This window comes from Phocoena sinus, chromosome 1 (assembly GCF_008692025.1).
Source record: "Phocoena sinus isolate mPhoSin1 chromosome 1, mPhoSin1.pri, whole genome shotgun sequence".
Lineage (NCBI taxonomy): Eukaryota > Metazoa > Chordata > Mammalia > Artiodactyla > Phocoenidae > Phocoena > Phocoena sinus.
The window spans coordinates 32,860,068-32,880,013 of NC_045763.1; the positions used below are offsets into that span (position 1 = coordinate 32,860,068).

Sequence of the window (19,946 nt, forward strand, 5' to 3'; positions counted from 1 at the left end):
AGTCAGCAAATACCGTGCCCACGCGCTGTACCAAGCTCTGCTCCAGGTGCTAGGGAACACGTTAGTAAGTAAACGATAGAAAATCCCCGCCTCGTGGAGTTTACATTCTAATGTGGGAAATAGACGGTCAGAATACACAAAACAGGTATCAAATGGTGACACATGTCTTAGAGAAAAAGGAGGACCTGAAGTGTTTGTGGGTTGGGGGGAGGAGGGGAGTTGATAAAAGGTGTCACTGAAGGTAATGTTTGAACAAAGACCTGGAGAAAGTGAGTGGGTGATCTCTGCAGGTGTTTGGGGAAAGAGCATTCCGGGAAGAGCGAGCAGCAAGTGTAAAGGCCTTGATGTGGGAGCAGGCCTGCTGTTTGAGGAACACCAGAAGGCCAGAGAGGCTGGGGTGGGGTGTTCTAGGAAGAAATGGTGGGAGATAAAGTCTGATGGGTAGGGATGCAGCAGATTTACAGGGTCTTGTAGGCCACTGGAGGAACTCAGGCTTTTATTAGACTACAGTGGACGTCATTGGAGGGTTTTGGGCCAAGGAGTGACATGGTCTACGTTTTAGCAGGAGCACTGGCTGCTATGTTGAGGAGCAAGGGACAAGCAGGGGACTAGTTGGGAGGCTCTTGCAATACTTCCACAAGGGACTTCCCTGGTGACACAGCAGATAAGATTCTGCACTCCCAAGGGCAGGAGGCCCAGGTTTGATCCCTGGTCAGGGAACTAGATCCCACATGCATCCCACAACATTCTACTTGAGACAACAGTGCTCACAGAATGAATGAATATTTGCTAAACAAATGAGTGAAAAGGTGGTTGACAGGGTTGGAGATGAATTAGCAAGAAGGGGTGAAGGCAGGAGTTAAAGGTGATGCAAGTTTCAGGCCTGGGTACTGGGTAGATGGTAGAACTAGTTACTGAGATAGGGGACCCTGAAGGAACAGGTTAGGGGCAGGGAGTGACCAGTTTGGGATGAGTTGAGTTTGAGGTGCTTATCAGAGAGGGTGTGCAAAGGGGCAAAGGACACATTTCTTCTCATCCACTTGACTTTAGTTCGTTGTAACCTCATGAACAGCATGACAGAGGCCCATTAACCAGGACAACTGGCTATGGGTCCTGTCACCAATGGAAGCCTTCCTTTACAGGTAAGATACAAGCCTACCATTTATCCTGGGGAAATTTCTGCCCCTACCAGGATCTTCTGGATTAGCCTGTCTACCACTGCTCCACTGCTCTTGCCAGTGCTTACCTGGACGAGGGTTTGTCAGCTTCTGAGCCCACCTGGTGCCATCATATGATACCCATTCCTGGCGGTGGAGGGAATAACCCGGATGCTCTGGGTCATCTTGGAAAATGCCTCAGCCACACACAAGCTGAGACCAAATCCCTTCCTTCCTGGTTTGACGATTGGTGGGGTCTTCTTTGAGCACCCTGAACATATTATTCATTCACTTAACAACTATTTTACTGAGCACCTGCTATGTGCCAGGCACCATTTTGAGGTTTTGTTTTTGAAACTTTCTTTTGTTTTCTCTTCTCTTTTCAAATGACTTTTTTCTTATGTACGGAGGTATGTATGTATATATCTCTGGTGAAACATTTAAGTTCTACCCTCTTAGCAAATTTCAATTATATAGTCTTATCAACCAGAGTCACTTATGTTTTACCAGGCACTGTTTTACGTGCTGGGGAATGGAGTGGCAAACAAGACCAAAGTTTCTGCCGTTATGGAGCTTGTATGTTGTATGTTGAACAGTGATAAGTGCTAAGGAGAAATAGTAAAACCCAAGGTGGGTATCAATATTGGGGTAGGGGTGAGAAGGTCACTTTTGAGTAGAGACCTGACGTGAGGTTGCTGACCGTGATATTTTGAAAAAGAACATTCCAGGTAGAGAGCATAAATAGCATGTGTGTTGGCGCAGCATGTTTGAGGAGCAGCACAGGGGCTGGAGTGGCTGGAATGGAACGTACCAGGGTCCAAGCGTGGACCTGAGGTCAGAGAGGCTTCTGGGAGAATTGTAAGATCAAAGTAAGGACGTGTGTTTTTCCTGAGTGAATCACCCTCCAGGAAGTATCAGAAAGGGTACCAGCCACTAGTTCCTAGGAATCAGCCCCCTTTTGGCTCCTTCAAATGCCTGAGTCATAAGGAATGAGGTGTAACTCTGCATAAGATCTGTGAATCATGTAATTCAAATCCTCCAGTGGAACTACTCTCAGGGAAAGTCACAGAGAAGGAGAAGGAAAGAGGCCAGGGCCAGTGCATGAGGAAACCTCACGGAATAGACTGGCTCTCTAAGCCCAAAGTTTCAGGCACCGGGACAAGTAAAGTGACATGGCCTGGGGAAGGAGCGCCCTCCCCCAGCAGGTAGGAGATGCCTGAGAGCCTGCTGCTCAGGGCCTGGGTTCAGCTGCCTCCTGTAGCCCTCACCCTCTCCCCTCCACTGAGCTCTAGATGCTGCATTCCAACAGCTCCCCTGGCAGCCACAGCAGCAGCGGGGCCTTCGGAGGGGCCTGGGATGCTGTGACTTCGGATTTGCCAAAGCTCTGAGGGTCAAGCCACCTCTGTGGCCCTTAGGGCTACCCTGCCTTCTCCTTCCTGTCTGTCCCTGGATTGAGGTAAGGGGGCTGAGAGGTCACCCATGGGGTATATGTGTGTGTGGGTATTGGGGCAGGGGAGGCTACTGAGGGCAGTTCTCAGCATCTGCTGGTCAGAGGAAGAGAAGCCTGCTCCAGCGTAAGTGGAGACTTGCAGGCAAGTTTAGGGTGAGGTGTAAGAGAGACCAAGCTTCACAAATGCTGGGACCTCAGGCCGGAGTCCTGTGTCTCCAGGAGGAAGCTGGCAGAATGCTTCATTTGGGGGAATAAATGCCCCAATCAATAATGGCGCAAAGGGATTGGTCACTCCCTGAATTTCAAAAGCTCCCATCATTGCATGGGTCAGAGGTACCTGCCACGCCCTTTCCTGCTGCTGCTGCTTGGAGTGGCCTTGCTGGCCTACACGGCTATGAGGCTGGGAGCCCTCTGGCCGACACATCAGATCTGAGTCAGTCTCCCCTAGATGTTCCCTCAGTGAAAGTGGCATGAGTGAATGTCACTTCTGCCCTCATCATCCAGGTCCAGGTCTGTTTTTCTCATGGGCCTAGAAGCCCCTGGAAGGCAAGAGCCAGGTCTTCCAGTCTTGGCTGCCAGCTCCTGCCCCAGGGCCAGCACACGGTGGGTGCCAAAGCTCACAGAGGACCTCCTGTGTGTCAGGCCCTGGCAAGACATTGGGTGCGCTCTACTGAATAAATGAGGCAAGGCCAAGTCCTTGCCCAGCTGTACAAAGGCTGGGAAGGATCTGCCCAAAGTTAGACAGAGGGTCACCATCCTAACTCTACCTGCAGGTTCATCCCACAGGTGTTCCTCAAATACGCTGTACCGTCCTCATAATTCAGGATGTGCCCAGAGGCAGGTACCCCACCCTCCCCCCTCCCCTTCTGGAGCCCTTGACCATCCTGCTCAGGTCGTGGAGGCCCCACCCCTAATCCACAAGAAATTAAGCCCAACGCTCGCATCCTGGTTTGTACCCAAGTCAGGGGCTTTTATTTACAGAAAGGCCTGGGCGGATCTAGCGGTTTGGTGGGAGAAGGTGATGCCAGAAAGGGAAGGGAGATGGGTGTTTAAATACTCAGATGGGAGGAAGGTAGGGAGGAAGTAGTGGACTGGCTTAAGGATGGCCACCTCTGGGCAGTCACCCAGTAAGCCCAGGAGGTGAAAATGGAATCAGGAACCAGCAAAGGTGTCAGTCCACTTGCCCCAAGGACAAGATGGCCAGTGGAGGATGGTGTAAATTAAGGAGACATTTGTTTTGGTGACATCTGAGCGGTGCTCCAGGAAGGAAAGCCACCCCATCCTCTGGACTTCGCACTCTCCAGTGCCACTTGCCCTGTCTGTTAGCCTCACCTTTTCACTCTGATGTCCTCCCTTCCCTTCCCCCATGTTTTAGAATTTCCTTTTCCTCAGGACTCCTGGGTCCCAGACAGAGGTCCCGGGAAAGCTAGTTTCCTGGGCAGAGGAATGGGATGCATGTCCACCCAGAGGGCACCTAGTCCTTTTCCCCCAGGATGCCCACTGGGCTCCATCTTGGCCTGATGCTCATGGCCCCTTGATGGATCCAGGCTCTGTGAGGCGTGCAGACGTGTAGGCTGAGGCTCCAAGGCAGGCCGCAGGCTCACAGAATCCTGGCAGCCCCATGGGGCCTGGCAGGCCAGGTCGGCCTGCCTCTCCTGGGGCCCCTGCGACCCCTCGATCTCCATCTTTGCCATTGATCGCCTGGCCAGACCGGCCAGGCAGTCCTGTGAGAGGGAGAAGGTCAAGACATCAAGGCCTCCTCCTGTCTCAGCTTTAGATTTCCTGTCTCACTTTTCAGGTGGGGAAAATGAAGCGAAGGACACCACAGAGAGAAGGGACTCTGCCCCAGACACAGAGGTTCTGAGAGTCGTGTCTGATTGTCCTTTCCTCCCAACTCCCAATCAGTGTCGCTGGGGAGCACATGCCCCTTCCTTTCCCTCCACGAAGCAGATTTTTGTGCAACCCAGGAACTCCTCAGAATCCCAGCTGCCCAGTTCTCAGCCAGACCCCACCCAGAGGCTCCTGGGTGCTCCAAAAGTATCAAAAATCGGCTGTGTGGGACTGAGTTGGCTGAGCATGAGGCCTCCATGGAAGAGACCCAGTTGTCTCCGGATCATTAATCCCAGAGCTGAGAGACACAACTGCCACTGGGCAGTGCCAAGATCTTACCTGGGATCCCTGGGGGCCCAGGCATCCCGGGATGCCCTCGTCCAACTTCTCCCCTATCACCCTTCTCTCCACGTTTTCCTGCAGAGAAAGAATCAAGCCTTAAGTTTTTCAGAATAGGAAAATGCTTTTTTTCTACTTGGCTTGCTACTTAATTTCTATTTCACACACAACAGTTATTTGTTTTGTGCTAGTTTATAATAGGGGAAAGTTGGAAATGACTGCAGACCTGATTAAATAAAGGCAAGTCCAAAGGATGGAAGGCTATACAGCTGGTAGAGTTCTTTACAGGACAGTGTCTAATAATCACAATAGTTGGCATTTACTATATGCCAACTCTATGTAAGTTACCTCTAAATGTAATCTTCATGACAACTAGGAGGTTGTTGCTATTAAAATCCCCATTTTACAGATGATAAACCTAAGGCCCAGCAAGATAAACAGGTAACTTGTTCCGGAGCCACAGTGAGAAAGTGGCAGAGTCCGGACTCACACCTGTCTTGTGACTCGAGCTTGCCTTCTTGAGTATTTTGTTAATCTGCCTCCCCACTTTTAGAGACGTGGAAGGAGGTTTATGGAGTACCACTAAGTAAATTTAAAACAAACAAAAACCCCCCAAAAACCCAATCTGTAAAACAGTACATTCATTTCTATCAATTTGCTACTGAAAAAGCAAACCCAGGAGTCACATGTGGGAGAAATGGATGCAAGTGTCTATACCTCATCCTGGGAAGGGGAATGATGAAAGATAAAACAGGAGGCAGGGCAATCAACTCAGTAACTGAGGACCCCCCCCACCCAGGGGCTGGTCTTGGCCAAACCCCCATCCCCTGGCCACCACAGACAGAATAGCACTCACCCTTGGGCCCGGTGTTGCCAATCTGACCCACGGCTCCCACGATGCCAGGAATGCCCCGAGGGCCAGGGTGCCCAATGGGTCCCTGTTTGCCTGGGTACCCAGGAGGCCCAGGGGGTCCTGGGAGACCCATCATCCCAGTCGCACCCAGAGCCTCCCGCTTGGCACTCACAGCTATCTCTGCTAGTTGCTCTGGAGGGAGGGAGGGAGACAGAGAAGTCTGTAAGCTGGGTGTCAGCTCAGTAAAACTGGGGAAGGCAGAGCATCCTGGCCCCTGGCCCCTGGTCCCTACGTGTGCACGCAGAACAGCCTGGGGGTTAACCTCCACCTTCCTCAGGCTATTGTACGGATGTCAAAGGTCCTGAGAGGGCAGGGATGTAGGTAAGGTCCCCAGCCCCTTGGAGGCAGAGCTGGAATGGCCGCCCCTGACTCCAGACTCTCAAGGCCACTTGAAGAGGCTCCTGAAGGATGACGATGCCCTGGCTTGTGAGGAGGAGTTGTTGCCCCCTCGCCCCTCACCCTGCAGCATCTTCAGCACCACATCCTCAATGTGCTGGTCACTGGCGTCTCGGCCCTGAAAGCAGAGGAGGTCGTTCAGGAAGAAGCCCCTGGCTGCCAGGGCTGACCGCTGCAGCGCGATGACCCCCTCCTGTTCCCGTTTTCTCACCAGAAGTATTTTCAGCATCTGACTGAAATCCCTCCTGCACCCACACCCATCCTCTCTGACCCTGAGGTTTGGAACCAGCCTCAGGGAAGCCAGCTTCCTCTGGGAATTCCCAGCCTTTGGGGCGATAAGCAGCAACCCAAAGAGATGTCCTTCCAAAGAGACTCCTCCTGCCCTGGAGGCCAACTTACCGCCACGCCCTGCCTCCCGGGCTGTCCGGGCAACCCTCGGTTTCCAGCCAGTCCTCGAGGGCCCGGGGGCCCGGGGTAGCCCTGCACCCCCGGGGCGCCTGCATCCCCGCTGGGGCCCGGATAGCCGGCTTCTCCGCGGACTCCTTGCTGCCAAGTGGGGTCGGGGCAGAGCCAGGGTCAGAGGACGCACGCGCTGGGGGCAGCGGGGTTCGGGGTCGGGGAAGGATGGGATGGAGGGGAGGGAAGCCTGGGGAGCCGCGGTCCTGGTCCCCAGCGGCGCCGAGGGAAGGGGGGTGGCGGGAGAGGGGGAAGGTGGTGTCGCGGCTGCAGAACTCACCTGTCCCTTGGGCCCCGGCTCGCCAGACTCGCCCTGCAAGCACAAGGAAGCGCGGTCACGAGGCTGTGGGGTCCCAGGGCCCGCCCGCTGCCCCCCGCAGCCGGCTCACCTTCTCGCCTTTCTCTCCTGGGAGGCCAGCCACCCCCGGATCGCCCTGCAGATTGAGACCGAGTCAGACCGCTGTGGCCCCGCGTGGCGTGGGAGCAGGGGCGGGGAGGCTGTGCTGGCCTGTGACACCCGCGTCCCCCGCCCCGACGAGGGATGCCCAGACGGCGGGGGAAGGGGACATGCTGGCACTCACCACTCCGCCGCGGGGCCCGGTCTTCCCTGGGAAGCCCTGGAGAAAGCGGGGAGTCCGGGGCTTGGTGAGCTCGGATCCAGGGGAGGCTGGGTCCACAGGGTCCCCCCAACCCCGGCTCCTGGCCACACGCCCCTCTGCAGCTCTGCCTCTCACCGCCCGCCCCCCTACCCCGGGGTCCCTTGGGACCCGCAGGGAGAACTTTTCCCACGAAGATTTGCGGTGCTCAAGGATCTCGCTGCCCTCCACCGACTCCTCCCGCAGAGTCTTAAGGCGTCTTTCCCTGGTATTTTCCAGCCCCATTTGGTACCTTGTCTCCCTTGATGCCTGGCAAGCCTTGGGGCCCTGGAATTCCGGGGGGACCCTGTTCCCCCTTGGGGCCCTGAGGAGAAAAGAAACCAGAGGAATAAGTCAGATGAGGTGCCCAGACGTGCTCCCCATGCCCATCCCAGCCACCCTGCACTTACTTGTCGGCCTTGAGGGCCTGGCTGCCCCACTGGCCCCCTCTCACCGTGGTCACCCTGAAATGGAAAGTGAAGGTCACATCCGGGCTCTCAGCAGGGGCAGCCTCGCCCTGCCAGATCCCCGACCCTGTGGTCAGGGTGCCCTCCATTCCTGCTGTCACCGCCGTGGAGGTCCTGGGCTCCACTTCAGAGCTGCAAACTGAGGCCCTGACTGGGAGGCCTCATGCAGGCTGGGCAGGATGGGCAGGCACTGGAGCCTTGAGAGGACCCAGATCCTGGGTCCAGCAGTGCCAGCTGCTGCAGAGGCCCCCAGGGAGGGGCCGCTGTGCCAGGCGCTTACCTTCTGCCCCATGATGCCCGGGGGACCGATTTCTCCTCGAGGCCCTGGCTCTCCCTGGGGGACAGAGAAATCAGAGGTGAGCAATAGCCTGGAGGATCCCTCCTTTCCGCACCTGGCCGGCCCCTACCCACCCTTGGGGCTCAGCTAATTTGCTTCATCAGGAAGACTTCCTTCACCTCCTCATCTTCTGGTCCCTGTACTTTTCCTTCATAGGACCCAATACAGCTGTAGTCATCATGCGATCATTTATTTAATTTAATGTCTGTCTCTCCCACGAAACCGTAAGCTCCATGTGAGTAGGAGACTGTCTATCTCAGCGTCTAGCGGGTTGCAGATATTTGGTGAATGTTTATGGAATGAATGAATGAATGACTTCCTGCTGGATTCTCAGCCCCAGTCAGCTGGGCCACCTGGAGAGGTCCTACCCCAGGACAGAAGCAGCTCTCACCCTCTCTGCATCGTACACAGGGAAACCGGGGCCCAGAGAGAGAAGAGAGCTTCCCTGCGTCAGTGGCAGAGCCTCGACTGGCACCGAGGGCACCCCAGGCTAGGGCTCCACCTCACAGTCTCACTCAGGCCCCATACAATGCGTGCAGGGTCCTCAGGCCTGGGGGAGCGGGGGAAGGGAGCAAAGCAAGAGGCCTTGTGTCAGAAGAGGGGACACTCACCTCCTTCCCGGGGGAACCAGAGACTCCTGGGAAGCCTTGCCGGCCTGGCTCACCCTGCAGGAAAACAGAGCTCTGAGGTCAGTCTGTGTAGCCCAGTCAGGCCCTTGGCCTTGGAGAAGCCCAGGGAACCTTAAAAAGACTCTGGAACCAAATGAGCTGGGGAGAGGAGAGGGTTCTTGGTGAGGTCCTCTGGACTCCGTTGATCTTCCTGTTTCTCATCTAGATATGCAGCCATGCCATCCTGTCTCCTCTAGCCAGGATGAGGGTGGGAGGGAGGTGACAGGAGGGAGGTGGTTAGGCCCAAGAGACTCGTGTCCGGGCCAAGTCTCTGAGCTTGGGCTGAGGACGGGGCCTTGCAGTCTTTAAGCCGCGTCCCTGGTCCCTGCCCCCAGGCTCGCTTGCTCAGATGAAGCCGACTCTGCCCTCTTACCTTGTCTCCAGGGCCTCCTTTTGTCCCAGGCTGGCCGGGCACACCCTGTAGAAGGAAGCTGATGTCAGTTTCTTCCCTGGCAGGGGGAGCCCTGTGCACCTACTGCTTTGCCTCCCGGATTCCTCCCCTGCCTTATGGGAGCTGAACAGCAGAAGGCCCAGCCGTGAACTTGACTGTGCCTAGCCGCGAATCCCTGGTGAGAGAGGAGGTGGGTACAGAAGGGCCTGCCTACAAGTGCCTGTGGTCCATAGGGAGCAGAGGGCCACATGTGAGTGCACACAGGAACTCACGTGCAGTCTGCACGTGGACATGTTAGCAGGCCTCGGCCTCAGTACCCCTGGCAGGGAGGGACAGGGGTTCCCAGAAGGTGTGGGCTGGAGGTGGGCCTGACGGTGAGAAGGCACAGAGAGATGGGAAGGGCATTCCAAGCAGAGGGACCAGTAAAGGCTTGAATGTGTGGAGGCAGAAAAGCCAAGGCCATGTTGAGAAGGGAGAGGATGAAGAGGGGCAGTGGCTGACGAGGCAGAGGGATAGGCTGGGGTCAGATTATGGTGGTCCTGAGATGCTAAGATGAGCTGTGACGACGAGGAGTGTAGCTGTCCTGTTCGTAACTTTCCCTGCCACTTACTGTACCTCAGTAACTCTACTGAGTGACTGGACAGAGTGACTTTCCTGGAGGCAGCAGGGGAGGGGGAGCACGGAAGGTGTTTAGCGGGGAAATGGTCAGATTCCACTTAGCCAACATGGACGGTTGGAATGGTCAAAGAGAAGGCCAGAGAAACTGTCCAAATGACGAAGCCTAAGCCAGGCCAGACTTGGTGAGGAGGCCTGAGCTGGGTGGGGACAAGGACTAGAGCACAGCCCTGGCTGTGTGACTTCCATCTCATCAGTCACTCACGCCACCTTGGGGAGGTGGGCCACAGAGTGCCTGGCCTCCTGGAGGAGGATAAGCAACTTGCTGTGTGGCAGCCCCCGTGGCTCCGCCCCATACTCACCACTAGGCCCTGGTGGCCCGGGTTTCCTGGCCGCCCCACCTGTCCTGCACTGCCCTGCAAGAGACAGAACCAGAGACACAGATGAGTCTCCCACCCGAGTGCAGGCAGGGAAACTGAGGCCCCGAGGCAACCAGGAATGTGTCCGTGACATGTGTGAGGATTCCAGGCTCCTAGGCCTCCAGGCTCAGTGTGATGGGACTCAGAGCCTCAGCTGGAAAGGGCCCTGACCCTTGCCCCAATCCCACCAGCCATCCCCCCTCCTACCTTCGTGCCAGGTGTGCCTGGGGTCCCGTCCTTGCCGTCAATGCCTGGTGGGCCCTGCTCAGGAGGAAAGTTGAAGGGACACTCACAATGGGGAGATGCCTAGGGTCAGGCCACCTACCCGTGTCCCTGTGTGGGTCAGGTCACCTTGGGAAGCCCCACTAGCCAATTGGGGGTGGGAGAGTGGAAGTGGGAAGGGATTTCGTGGAATGGACCACAGTCCTTCCCTTGTGTGGGTGATGAGTGTCCCAGGACCTCTCCTACATCACCACCCTATTTACAGGTGAAAAAACTAAGGCGCAGAAAGAGGGCATTTCCCGAGGTGACAGCCCACCGGCAACAGAGTTCAGTCTAGAATCCCAGGCTCCTCCTCCTCTGGGGGCTTGGAGAGCTACCTGGACCCCGCCCTCTGTCCACTTACGGTTGCTCCCTTCGGGCCTGTTATTCCCTGGAGTCCTCGGATACCTTGGCTGCCCTGCAAAGTAGACAGAGATCAGATCAGCTTCAGGAGGCTGAACTCCTGTCTGGCTGTTCAGAGAAGGGAACAGCTAAGAACAGTGGCCTCCGGGTCCCAGGGTCCCTGTGGCACAGGCCATGCTGTGCAGGGGCTGGAGGAGAGGGGCCTCGTTGTATGAGTTTGCCCTGGACCTAGTGGGAGGGAGTAGAGGTCAGCACCAAGCAGGCTGGGCTGAAGCAGGACAGGGGAGGAGCCAGCACTCCTGAGACCCACCAAGGCCCTGAGTGACACTGATGTGAAGAAACACAACAAGTAAAGACAATGTGTGGACTTGGTTTGGGTCTTGCTTTGAACAAGAACCCTGAAAAGACATTTTTGAGATCACTGGGAAAAATTGACTACAAGCTCATGATTAGCTGATGTTCAGGAAGAATTGATAATTTTGTTGGAGGGATAATGATATCGTGGTTATGTGAGGAAAGAGCCTTATTTGTAAGAGATACATTCAGAAGTGGGTAACATGACGTAATGTTAAGAATTTGCTTGAAAATATCAGAGCAAAGCAATGAAGTGAAGGAGAGAAAGGAAGAAGAGGATGGATGAAGTGAGAGCGGTAAAAGGTTAATTTGGGGAGGTAGGTACATAAGGGATCACTATAGTATTCTCCCTACTTTTGCCTTTGTTAAAAAACTTGCACAATAAAAAAACTAACAAAAAGAAAAACAACCCTAACTTTACTTTCTGCTCAATTTTTCTGTAAACTCAGAACTGCTCAAAAGAGATAGTCTTTTACTTTAAAAAAAGAGAGAGAGAGTTAAGAGAACTGGGATCTGGACCAAATCCCATTAGCCCCATGACTGATTCCCTGGAATTTCATTGTCTGGCCCCAGTGACCGTGGGACTGCATTACACGGTTCTCCCAAAGTCTGAATTTGGTCAGCAACAGGCTGGGCTTGGAGGAGGGGGCTTCTGGGGCTGGCTGGGCTCTGGGCACAGACGTTCCTCCCTCACATCGGTCACCCACACGCACAGACACGCAGAATAACGTATGCGCACACACACACACACGTTTGTGCACACACGTGAGCCTTGGGTGGAGCTGAGTCCACCCGGTTCTCCCCAGGGGCCGTGACTGGACAGGGGTGCCTGAGGACTCACCACGTCACCCTTCTCCCCAGCTCGGCCTGGTGGCCCCTGAGGACCTTCCTCACCCTGGCAAGAAGGACAAACAGAAATGCAAGTTATGTGGGCTCAGGCGGAGCCGCAGCCCTCCGCAGCCCTAGGAGCTGTGTCTGGAGGAGGTGGGTGTGGGCGGAAGCAGGAGTAGACTCACTGGTGACCCGGCGGCGCCGATGGAGCCCACCATGCCTTTGTACCCTTGAGGACCCTGGGGAGAGCAGAGGTCGCGGGTCAGTCCTGGCTGGACCCCAGAGGCCAGGGGGCTGGTTCCAGCAGCTCTTGCAGGACACCCCAGGCCCACTCACCATCTCTCCTTTGGGTCCCGCCATGCCCGGGTAGCCCCTGACGCCCTGGGGACCCTGTCAAGACAGAAGAATGACAGCGATGGCAACTAGAAGGCCCACTTCGTGACACCTTCCCTGACCCCCACCCAATTTTCTCAGTGCCTCTCTGAGGCAGGCACGGAGTCCCTATCACAGATGGTCACTGATGCTCGGAGATGGGAGAGACTCGCCAGGGTCACTCAAAAGGGACAGTGGAAGAACCTGGGCCTCAGGTGAGTCTTCGGGCTGACAGCCTTTGTTCCTGTCCCCCAGCCTCTCACAGTCAGCCTCAGCCTCCCTCCCCCCCCACCCAGAGACACACCAGCTGGACACAGATGTCTCTTTCACAAGTTAGAGCCCAGAGCACGAGAATGACTCCACTAAGGTCTCCCAGGAGAGGTGAGGAGGGCCCTTGGAAAGTGTTCCTTACCGGCGGTCCAGGGATGCCTTGCTCTCCAGAGGCACCCACATCTCCCTTGGGACCCTAAGGGGCAGGAAAGAGCAGTCAGATAGGCAGGCAGATCGAGAGACAAACATACAGACAACCAAAGACACCATCCTCTTCCCAGCAAAAGCAGACAGGAAGCCCTCCTAGAAACCATACGGTCCCATGTGACGGACGGATGGGGAAATGGAAGCATAGCAAGGAGAACGGACTTGCCCAGGGACACATTGACCTAGAATCTAGGCCTCTTGCCTCCCAGCTCAAGGCTTTATCCCCAGAGACCCACAGGGGACGGGGAAGGGAGAAGGATGGGGGGCAGGCTCCTGTAGGCCCCTCTCCACACACACCCTCCCGGGGCCCTCAGCCCTCACACTCACCGGCTTCCCCTGGCGGCCGGTATCTCCCAGATGCCCGCGCTTGCCAGGATGCCCCTGCAGGGAAGGAGAGAGCTCAGAGTAGGTCCCTCCCCCCCACACACGTCCCCCCACCCCCCCGGCCCCCAAGACTTGGGCCAGGAGCTCACCTTCACTCCCTGCAGCCCCGGGGGCCCTTTCACGCCCGCTGGACAGTTGGTTGGACACTGGAAAGGAAATCCCGCAGGGCTCTGTGGTCACTGGCCAGCCCCAGGCCAACTGGGCCGTGCTTCCCCATCTTGCCAGCTCCGAGCCCCCCTCCCACCGCACCTGGCTGCACCTCTCAGCTGCAGCCCCTCCCCATCTCCCTCTGACCCTACCTCCTGAAGGAACCTATCTCCTTGCCCGCCCCTCTCAAGATGACCCGCCCCTTCCCCGGATTAGCCCCGCCCCAGCCCCCCCCCCCCCCCCCCCCCCCGCCCCAACCCCCGCGGCCTCTCACCAGGAAGTCCGCGCTGCCTTCCAGACCCTGAATGGTTCCTGGGCGGCCCTGAGAAAAGATGTATGGAGACGGACCCTGAAGCAAACTGTCCCCACCCCAGGCTTGCGCCAAGGACTCTTGTCCTTCCCCAGCCACACACTGCCATGTGGGAGGTCTGAGGACCCTTACCGGTTTCCCAGGGGGCCCTGGGGGCCCTGCTGGTCCCTCTGGTCCAGGATCCCCCTGGAAGCAAGAAGGGCCCAAATCATACCCTTGTCCAGTCCTGCCTAGGTCACCCCTGCCCCCTCCTCCAGTTCCTGCTACTGCACTGTCCACCCTGCCCTCCAGGTCACCTCCTGAGATCTGGGCTCTTGGGGAGATCAAGGCCTGATCTTCGGGGGGATGGCCCCAGCCCTTGGCCTCCCTGGAAGACCTACCACAGGGTGGGCTCAGCAGGAGGGGTTTCTGCCCCAGAACTGCAGGAGCTCCCTGGTGGCCAGAGGCAGACTCAGGAAATCCTGGGGAGATACTCAGCTTGCTAGCTTGAAGGCAGAGGGCAGGAGGCAGGGTGAGCAGAGGGCTAGCTGGGGCTCACCTTGGGGCCCGTGAGTCCCATCTCACCAGGGAGGCCAACAGGTCCGGCTGGTCCCTAGGGACAGAGACATCAGTGGCTGGGATGCCTCAGAGGGTCAGCCCAGTCCTGACACAGAGGGACCCAGAGCCCTCTTCCCCACTTTCACTTTGCAACCAACACCAGAGAAACTGACAGATTAGGGCTTTAAGGGCCAGAGAATCTCAGAGCCAGTGGATACGCCCAGAGTTCTCTGACAAGTCTGCCCATTTCCAACACCATCACAGAATGCTGGCCCCTCCCCATGCTGGTCGGTCCCCTGGAAGCCCTCTGTACCCTCCTTCCCGGAGAGTCCCAGGGACTCTGCCCCATCCCTGCAGACTTACGGGAGGTCCGGCGAAGCCAGGGCCCTGGAACAGAAGAAAAGATTAGGTTCATGGCTCCTTTTACAAGTCCCCCTCCTCACAAAGGGTCCTTTAAAGCCCTTGCCAGTTATACTCACCGGCAGGCCGGGGGGACCTGGGAGCCCAGGCTGGCCCTGCAAGAGCAATGGGAGAGGCTCAGAGGCTGGGGTCTCCTGGGTCCCTGCTCCTGTCCGCCGAAGCCCCTCCCAAACTCTGGCGCTAGATTGCCCGTGCTGAGGCTCCAAGCAGGCTACTTACCTTGACTCCAGGGATCCCCATGGGACCAGGCTCCCCCTTGGCTCCAGTTAGACCCTGGCGAAGAAAGAGAAGGTACATCCGTGAGGGGCGAACCTGCTCCCTGACCCGCGGGGCAGGGCGGGTCCAGAGGTCTCTCCTGGGTGGGCCCAGGCTGCCTTTCACCACACTCAATGAAGGCCTAAGGGCGACTACACCTCACTTTCCCTTCCCCCAGTTCCCACCATAGTCCTTGACGATTATTGTCTTTTGAAAGATGAGAAACCAACGTCCAAAGATTTGTCAGCCCAGACCTCATGCCTCCAGTCTAGGAGTCTAGAAAACCTAGATAGACATAGGTCTGGATTAGCCATTTTCTTGATGTGTGCCCTTGGCAACTTTTTCTGAGCCTTAGTTTTCTCATCTGCAAAATGGATTAATAATCATGCTTGGTTCATGGCTCCTTTTACAAGTCCCCCTCCCCACAAAGGGTCCTTTAAAGCCCTCCCCACAAAGGGTCCTTTAAAGCTTGCTTCTCTGGGTGGCTATGAAAACCGATGTGGAAGGCAATATATTTTGTAATCGTTGCAGGGTGTGGACGAGTTGGAACGGCCCTGGTGGCTGGTCACAGCCCTAATGGGCACCTCTTGCACCAGCAGGGCAAAGGCAACTCATGGGGGCCTCCTCTTCCTCCCATCTTTCAGTGACTGACTCAAATGTATGCCCCAACAAGAAGACTTCCCATTGCCCCTGGCTGTGTCCAGGAGCCTGTGACCTTGGGGTCCCCGGGAACTCTGTGCTATCAGCCAAATACCGTTCCTCTCCTGAGTGGTGCCTGGGGCTGTGACGGGTGGAGTGGGGAAGGGAAAAGGAGAGGAAGGGAGAGGGAGCATAAGGACAGCTCTGCCCAGAGTATTCAGTTTGATACTTGGGGGCCAGAAATGTGAGACTAAATTCTGGCTGCTGCCGATGAGCAGAACCCCTCTCTGGACCCCCATTTGCTTGTGATTCAATGCTTCTGAGGTGGGTGTGAGGTCACAATCTCATATGAAGGTGAGGGGGGCTCACAGCTGTAGAGTCTCCATCTTGCTCTGAATAGCAGGTCAGGGAAGATGCCAGAATTGGGTTCTGGAAGTCAGTGGGTAGAGCCCTAACCTGCTCTACCTGACGCTCAGGTAGGTACTCACATCAATCCCGGGCTTGCCGGCTGGCCCATCTGGCCCCGCTTTGCCAGGCTCTCCCTTAGGTCCCTTGAAAACAGAAGTGGAGCAAACATTAGACACAGGAGGGCAAGACCTGGAAGGGTCAGAGGTCAAGGAGGAAAAAAGTACTCACCGGAGGGCCAGCTTTCCCAGGGGGCCCCTTGTCACCCTGCAAGATACAAGTTGTTGAGACAGCACACTACGGCTCGTGCTCCCCCAGATGGGCACACAAGCCCTGGCTGGCCCATCCCACGTGCTCCTCTCCTCACTCTCCTCTCTTCTGTCCTGGGTCCTCTCAAGCCTTGTGCTTTTTAGGAAACTAGCTCCCTTTCCCTCAAGAAAACCATAGGTGGATTGACACCAATCCCAGGCAGGCTGGAGAGGGTGATAACAGCAAGCGAGTGGGTTCTAGTCATGCCAGTGTTGGTAAGGGGCCAGTTAGGAGACCTGCGAACAGGGTTGTTGGCTCCAAGTTACCTCGGAGAGCAGGTGCCTCTTGGATTTGAGCAAGTGTGGGGAGAAACGTGGGGTTTTTAGGAAAACGTGAAGGGGAGGTAAGTGAAGAGGGCAGTGGCGGCCTTCTGGGTTAGGATCAGGAAAACGAGATGGGGCAGGGGCAAGGACCAAGGGGACAGATTCAATCTGTCACCCGGGCAAGAAGGACCTCCTTCCCCTATGACAAAGGATCCTTGGTGGAGGACAGATATGGGCTGTGGAATCACATCCAGCCCCAGAGAGGCTTCCAGGCGTTTCAGAGCCTGCGGCGGCCAGAGAGCCTGGCAGGGACCCTTCACCCTGTGTTTGGAGGGTGGGGCACCAGGTTGAATAGAAGGCTGTTGAGATGGGTAAACATGGGGCTGACCTCCTGGGGGAGCATCCAGAATGAGCTATTTAACCCTCACTGTGGTAGGGAGAGCAGGGAATGAGACCAGCTAAAATCGGGGAGAAAAATGCAAAGGGAAGAGACCAGAGTCTGGCCCTAGCTGGTCAGCGGTCTGGCCAAGGCTCCCAAGCTACCCTGAAGAAGCATCCAGACGTGCCAGGGGGCAGGGAGAGGAGGGAGGGCGTCTCCCACCCGAGAAAAGAAGGGAGGAGGGGGCGAGGGATAAGGAATCGCTGTGAGCTGTGGCGGGCAGACCGAACAGCAGCTCCTTGTCCGCCGGCGGCTATAAGGGGCTCTGCCTCTCGGGACTGGTTTGAGGTTTTTGTAGAACAAACGGTCTCCTTGTGGTGCAGGCTGGCGCCGCCTACTGGCAACAGGGGGCACTGCATCTCCAGGCGTCAACCTCACCGCCCCGCTCCCAGGGCTCACAAAGTTCCTCTTTGTCCGCCGCCTCTCTCCCTCCCTTCCCAGGTTAGAGACTCACGTCGATTCCGTCGGATCCAGGCACTCCCGGTGGCCCCGGTGGCCCCGGGGGCCCCGGGGGCCCCCGCTCTCCTGGTGGACCTCTCTGAAAACACATACAGGGGTGCAGCCCTCAGATAGTGCAGGGAACTGGGCATCCAGGAGTGCGCCCCTCCCTAAGGAAAGGGAGCTCCTCAGGGAGCCGCGAGCTCCCCGTTTATTGAGAACCCACTGTGTACCAGATACTGTGTACCATTACATATATTATCTTCTTGAATGCTTAGAACTGTGAGGCCGAAACTAACAAGCCCCAGTTTGCAGTTGAGGAAACAGGCTCAGAAAGATGAAGGGGTCCGTGATCACCGGAAGTAAGCGGTGGAGCCAGAATTCCGTCCTAGGTCTGCCCACCTCCTTCCACTGTACCATGTTGCCCTTGCGCTGTCGTGGGTGGGAACAGATGGAGATGCTGATGGCTCAAATAAATAACCGATGGTAAGGAAGATGGTGCCTAGAGATGCTTGGTCCTCAATGGACGGCTGCTCGCATTATTTTTAGGTGAACAACAGATACTGAAGGTGAGTAGGTACCCCTTCCTCTCCCCCCGGTGCGGATAAAGTCCGACGGGACAGCTGGGGAGGCGCAGAGAGACGGGGCGTGAGGGAACCCAGGGAAGGGAAGCCTGTTCTCTCCTCCTAACTCAGAGCACCCCTCTCGCAGCACCGCTCCTCCGTCCTCCCTGAGGTGGCTCTCTTACGGGGCCACCCCCGACTCGGGTGGGGGCCCCCCGCCTGCCAGGTGCCCGCGCCCTCCCCAGGCCGAGAAGTGCCAGGCTGGCGCCCGGGCCTGCCCCTCCGCGCCCGCGTCCCGTTAGGCCCCCCTCCCCCCAGCCAGCCCTCGAAAGTGAGACGCGAGCGCGCGAGCCCGGCAGAGAGGCAGCAGCCAGCGAGAGCGGCGTCTGGCTGGAGCCGGCGCCCCCTGGGAGGCGGCGGGGGCGGAGAATCCGGAGCCCCGTGAATGGGCACCATTGTGTCCCCCGCCACCTGGGCTCTCCGGGCTGCCAGGACCCGGCGCCAGCTCTCGCCGCACGCTGCCCGTCCCAGGCAGGGCCGAGCATCTCGGGACAGGGTCCCTCTGGCTCCCCGGCTCATCCACCTCCTTTCACTGTGCCGAGACGCCCCCCGTTTGTGCCCCTCCTAAGGGGACGTGCGCCGCGGGACTGTCTGAAGCTGCCCCTCGCGCTAGGGAGTGTCAGCAGAGGGTGGAGGTCAGGCAGAGGGAGCCCTTGACTACACCGCGGGATCTTGAACCCCGGACCCAGACCCCGCACTCCGGACCCCGGCGCGGGACTTACGATCTGCGCCACGGCGAGCCCGAGCACCTGCAGGAGAACAAGGAGGCTGCGGCGGGCGGCCGCAGGGGCCATGGCGGGAGGCGGACTCAAGGAGGATGGGTGCCGGCTCCACGCACGCACCGACCGCTGAGGCTCCGGCGCGGCCGCGCTAGCTGCTCTCGGACGGGGCGGGTCCGGCCTCCTGAATATGCGGCGGGGCGGGGCGGGGGACCCGCGGGGGTCTGTCACCTGAGAGGACCCGGCGAGGGAGGCCGGCGCCGTCGGCCCAGCTCCGCCCCGCTCCGTCTAGCCGCCAGCGCCCACCCTCCATCCTCGCCTCGGGCTTCCCCGAGGCATCGGCCGGGTAATCCAAAGAGCCGCCAGGGTGCGGGACGGGGACCAAGCCTCCGTTTCTCTCTGAGGAGGAAGAGGGCCTTCCCAGGTCCCTGTCTAGCCTGATCTCCAGGACCCAGCCCCTTCCCCCGACCCACAGTCGGCATCCCATCCCCTGAGCCATTTCTTCGGCCACTTCTGCCTGCGAGCCCCGGCCTGGGTGCTCTACGCCAGGGCCCAGGCTCAGGGTGCCTCAGGTTCTGCAGACCTTGGAGCAGGCTCTGCCCCTCCCCACCCACCTCGTCCCTCTCCACATACAATCAATCAGGCCTCTTCCGTATTAAAACATACCCTTCCTGGATCAGCCATCCTGTGAATACCCACTCCGCCTCCTCCCTCTGGCTTCACTAGCACTTCTAAACTTCCTCATCTTCCTCTCATCTCCCTGCTTCTGCCCCTGCTGGAGGTCACCGGTGAGGCTTAACCCCTCTTCAGTCCTCCGGTCATGAAGCTATTGGCACCTGGGTCTGCCTTGGCCATTCCATTCTTGAAGTCTTCCCTGTCCAGCTGTCCACCATCCAGCCCTTCTTCTATTGCTTTTTCTTCTCTGCAGCTCCCTTAAGGACCAGAGTCTGTGGGATTGGCCAGCTCTCTCCCTCCAAGTGATCTCCTCCATGATCATGGAAACAACCATCACCTTATATACCAGAGTTTCCAAAACCAACCTGTCAAGTATAGCCTCCCTCCAGAGTTTTTACCTTCCCTTTCATTCACTTAAGCAATGTTGGTAGAGCGCTTTGGAATCTGACTCTGTCACTGAGTATGACCACGGGACCTAAAACCATATGAAGTCTCAGTTTGCTCATCTGTAAAAAGAAGTAATAATAGCCCCCATCTTACAGGGTTTCTGTGAAGACTGAACGGCACGATGCATATGATGTCCTTACCCTAGCAAGCAGCACATAGTAGGTGCTTGATACATTTCTGCTTTCATTATGACTTACTGAGGACT

At 57.2% G+C, this 19,946-nt stretch overlaps 1 protein-coding gene across 1 annotated transcript; it reads right to left on the reverse strand.

Annotated features, from left to right (window-relative positions):
• Nucleotides 1-3,550: 3,550 nt before the first annotated feature.
• On the reverse strand, nucleotides 3,551-19,318 carry COL9A2 (collagen type IX alpha 2 chain). Its single transcript, XM_032611938.1, has 33 exons — nucleotides 19,286-19,318; nucleotides 18,623-18,803; nucleotides 17,294-17,377; nucleotides 16,060-16,095; nucleotides 15,912-15,974; nucleotides 14,749-14,802; nucleotides 14,589-14,624; nucleotides 14,473-14,496; nucleotides 14,111-14,164; nucleotides 13,705-13,758; nucleotides 13,537-13,584; nucleotides 13,205-13,261; nucleotides 13,059-13,112; nucleotides 12,667-12,720; nucleotides 12,219-12,272; nucleotides 12,068-12,121; nucleotides 11,893-11,946; nucleotides 10,699-10,752; nucleotides 10,281-10,334; nucleotides 10,017-10,070; nucleotides 9,022-9,066; nucleotides 8,592-8,645; nucleotides 7,924-7,977; nucleotides 7,587-7,640; nucleotides 7,430-7,501; nucleotides 7,123-7,158; nucleotides 6,931-6,975; nucleotides 6,822-6,854; nucleotides 6,485-6,631; nucleotides 6,149-6,203; nucleotides 5,633-5,821; nucleotides 4,777-4,854; nucleotides 3,551-4,331 (listed from the first exon to the last, which is right to left on the reverse strand). Exons 2-33 carry the CDS (start codon nucleotides 18,692-18,694, stop codon nucleotides 4,132-4,134), a joined length of 2,076 nt encoding a protein of 691 aa, XP_032467829.1. The 5' UTR covers nucleotides 18,695-18,803; nucleotides 19,286-19,318; the 3' UTR covers nucleotides 3,551-4,131.
• Nucleotides 19,319-19,946: the final 628 nt, after the last annotated feature.

Excerpts from the sequence above, each read along its gene's own strand:
- COL9A2 (XM_032611938.1), bottom strand. The coding sequence starts at position 18,694 with ATGGCCCCTGCGGCCGCCCGCCGCAGCCTCCTTGTTCTCCTGCAGGTG. Across the intron at positions 10,753-11,892 it reads CTGGGGAGAAGGGTGACGTG|GGCAGCCAAGGTATCCGAGG; the intron begins GTGAGTCCTCAG and ends TCTACTTTGCAG. Across the intron at positions 7,978-8,591 it reads CTGGTTCCCCCGGGAAGGAG|GGAGAGCCAGGGCCTCGAGG; the intron begins GTGAGTGTCCCC and ends TCTGTCCCCCAG.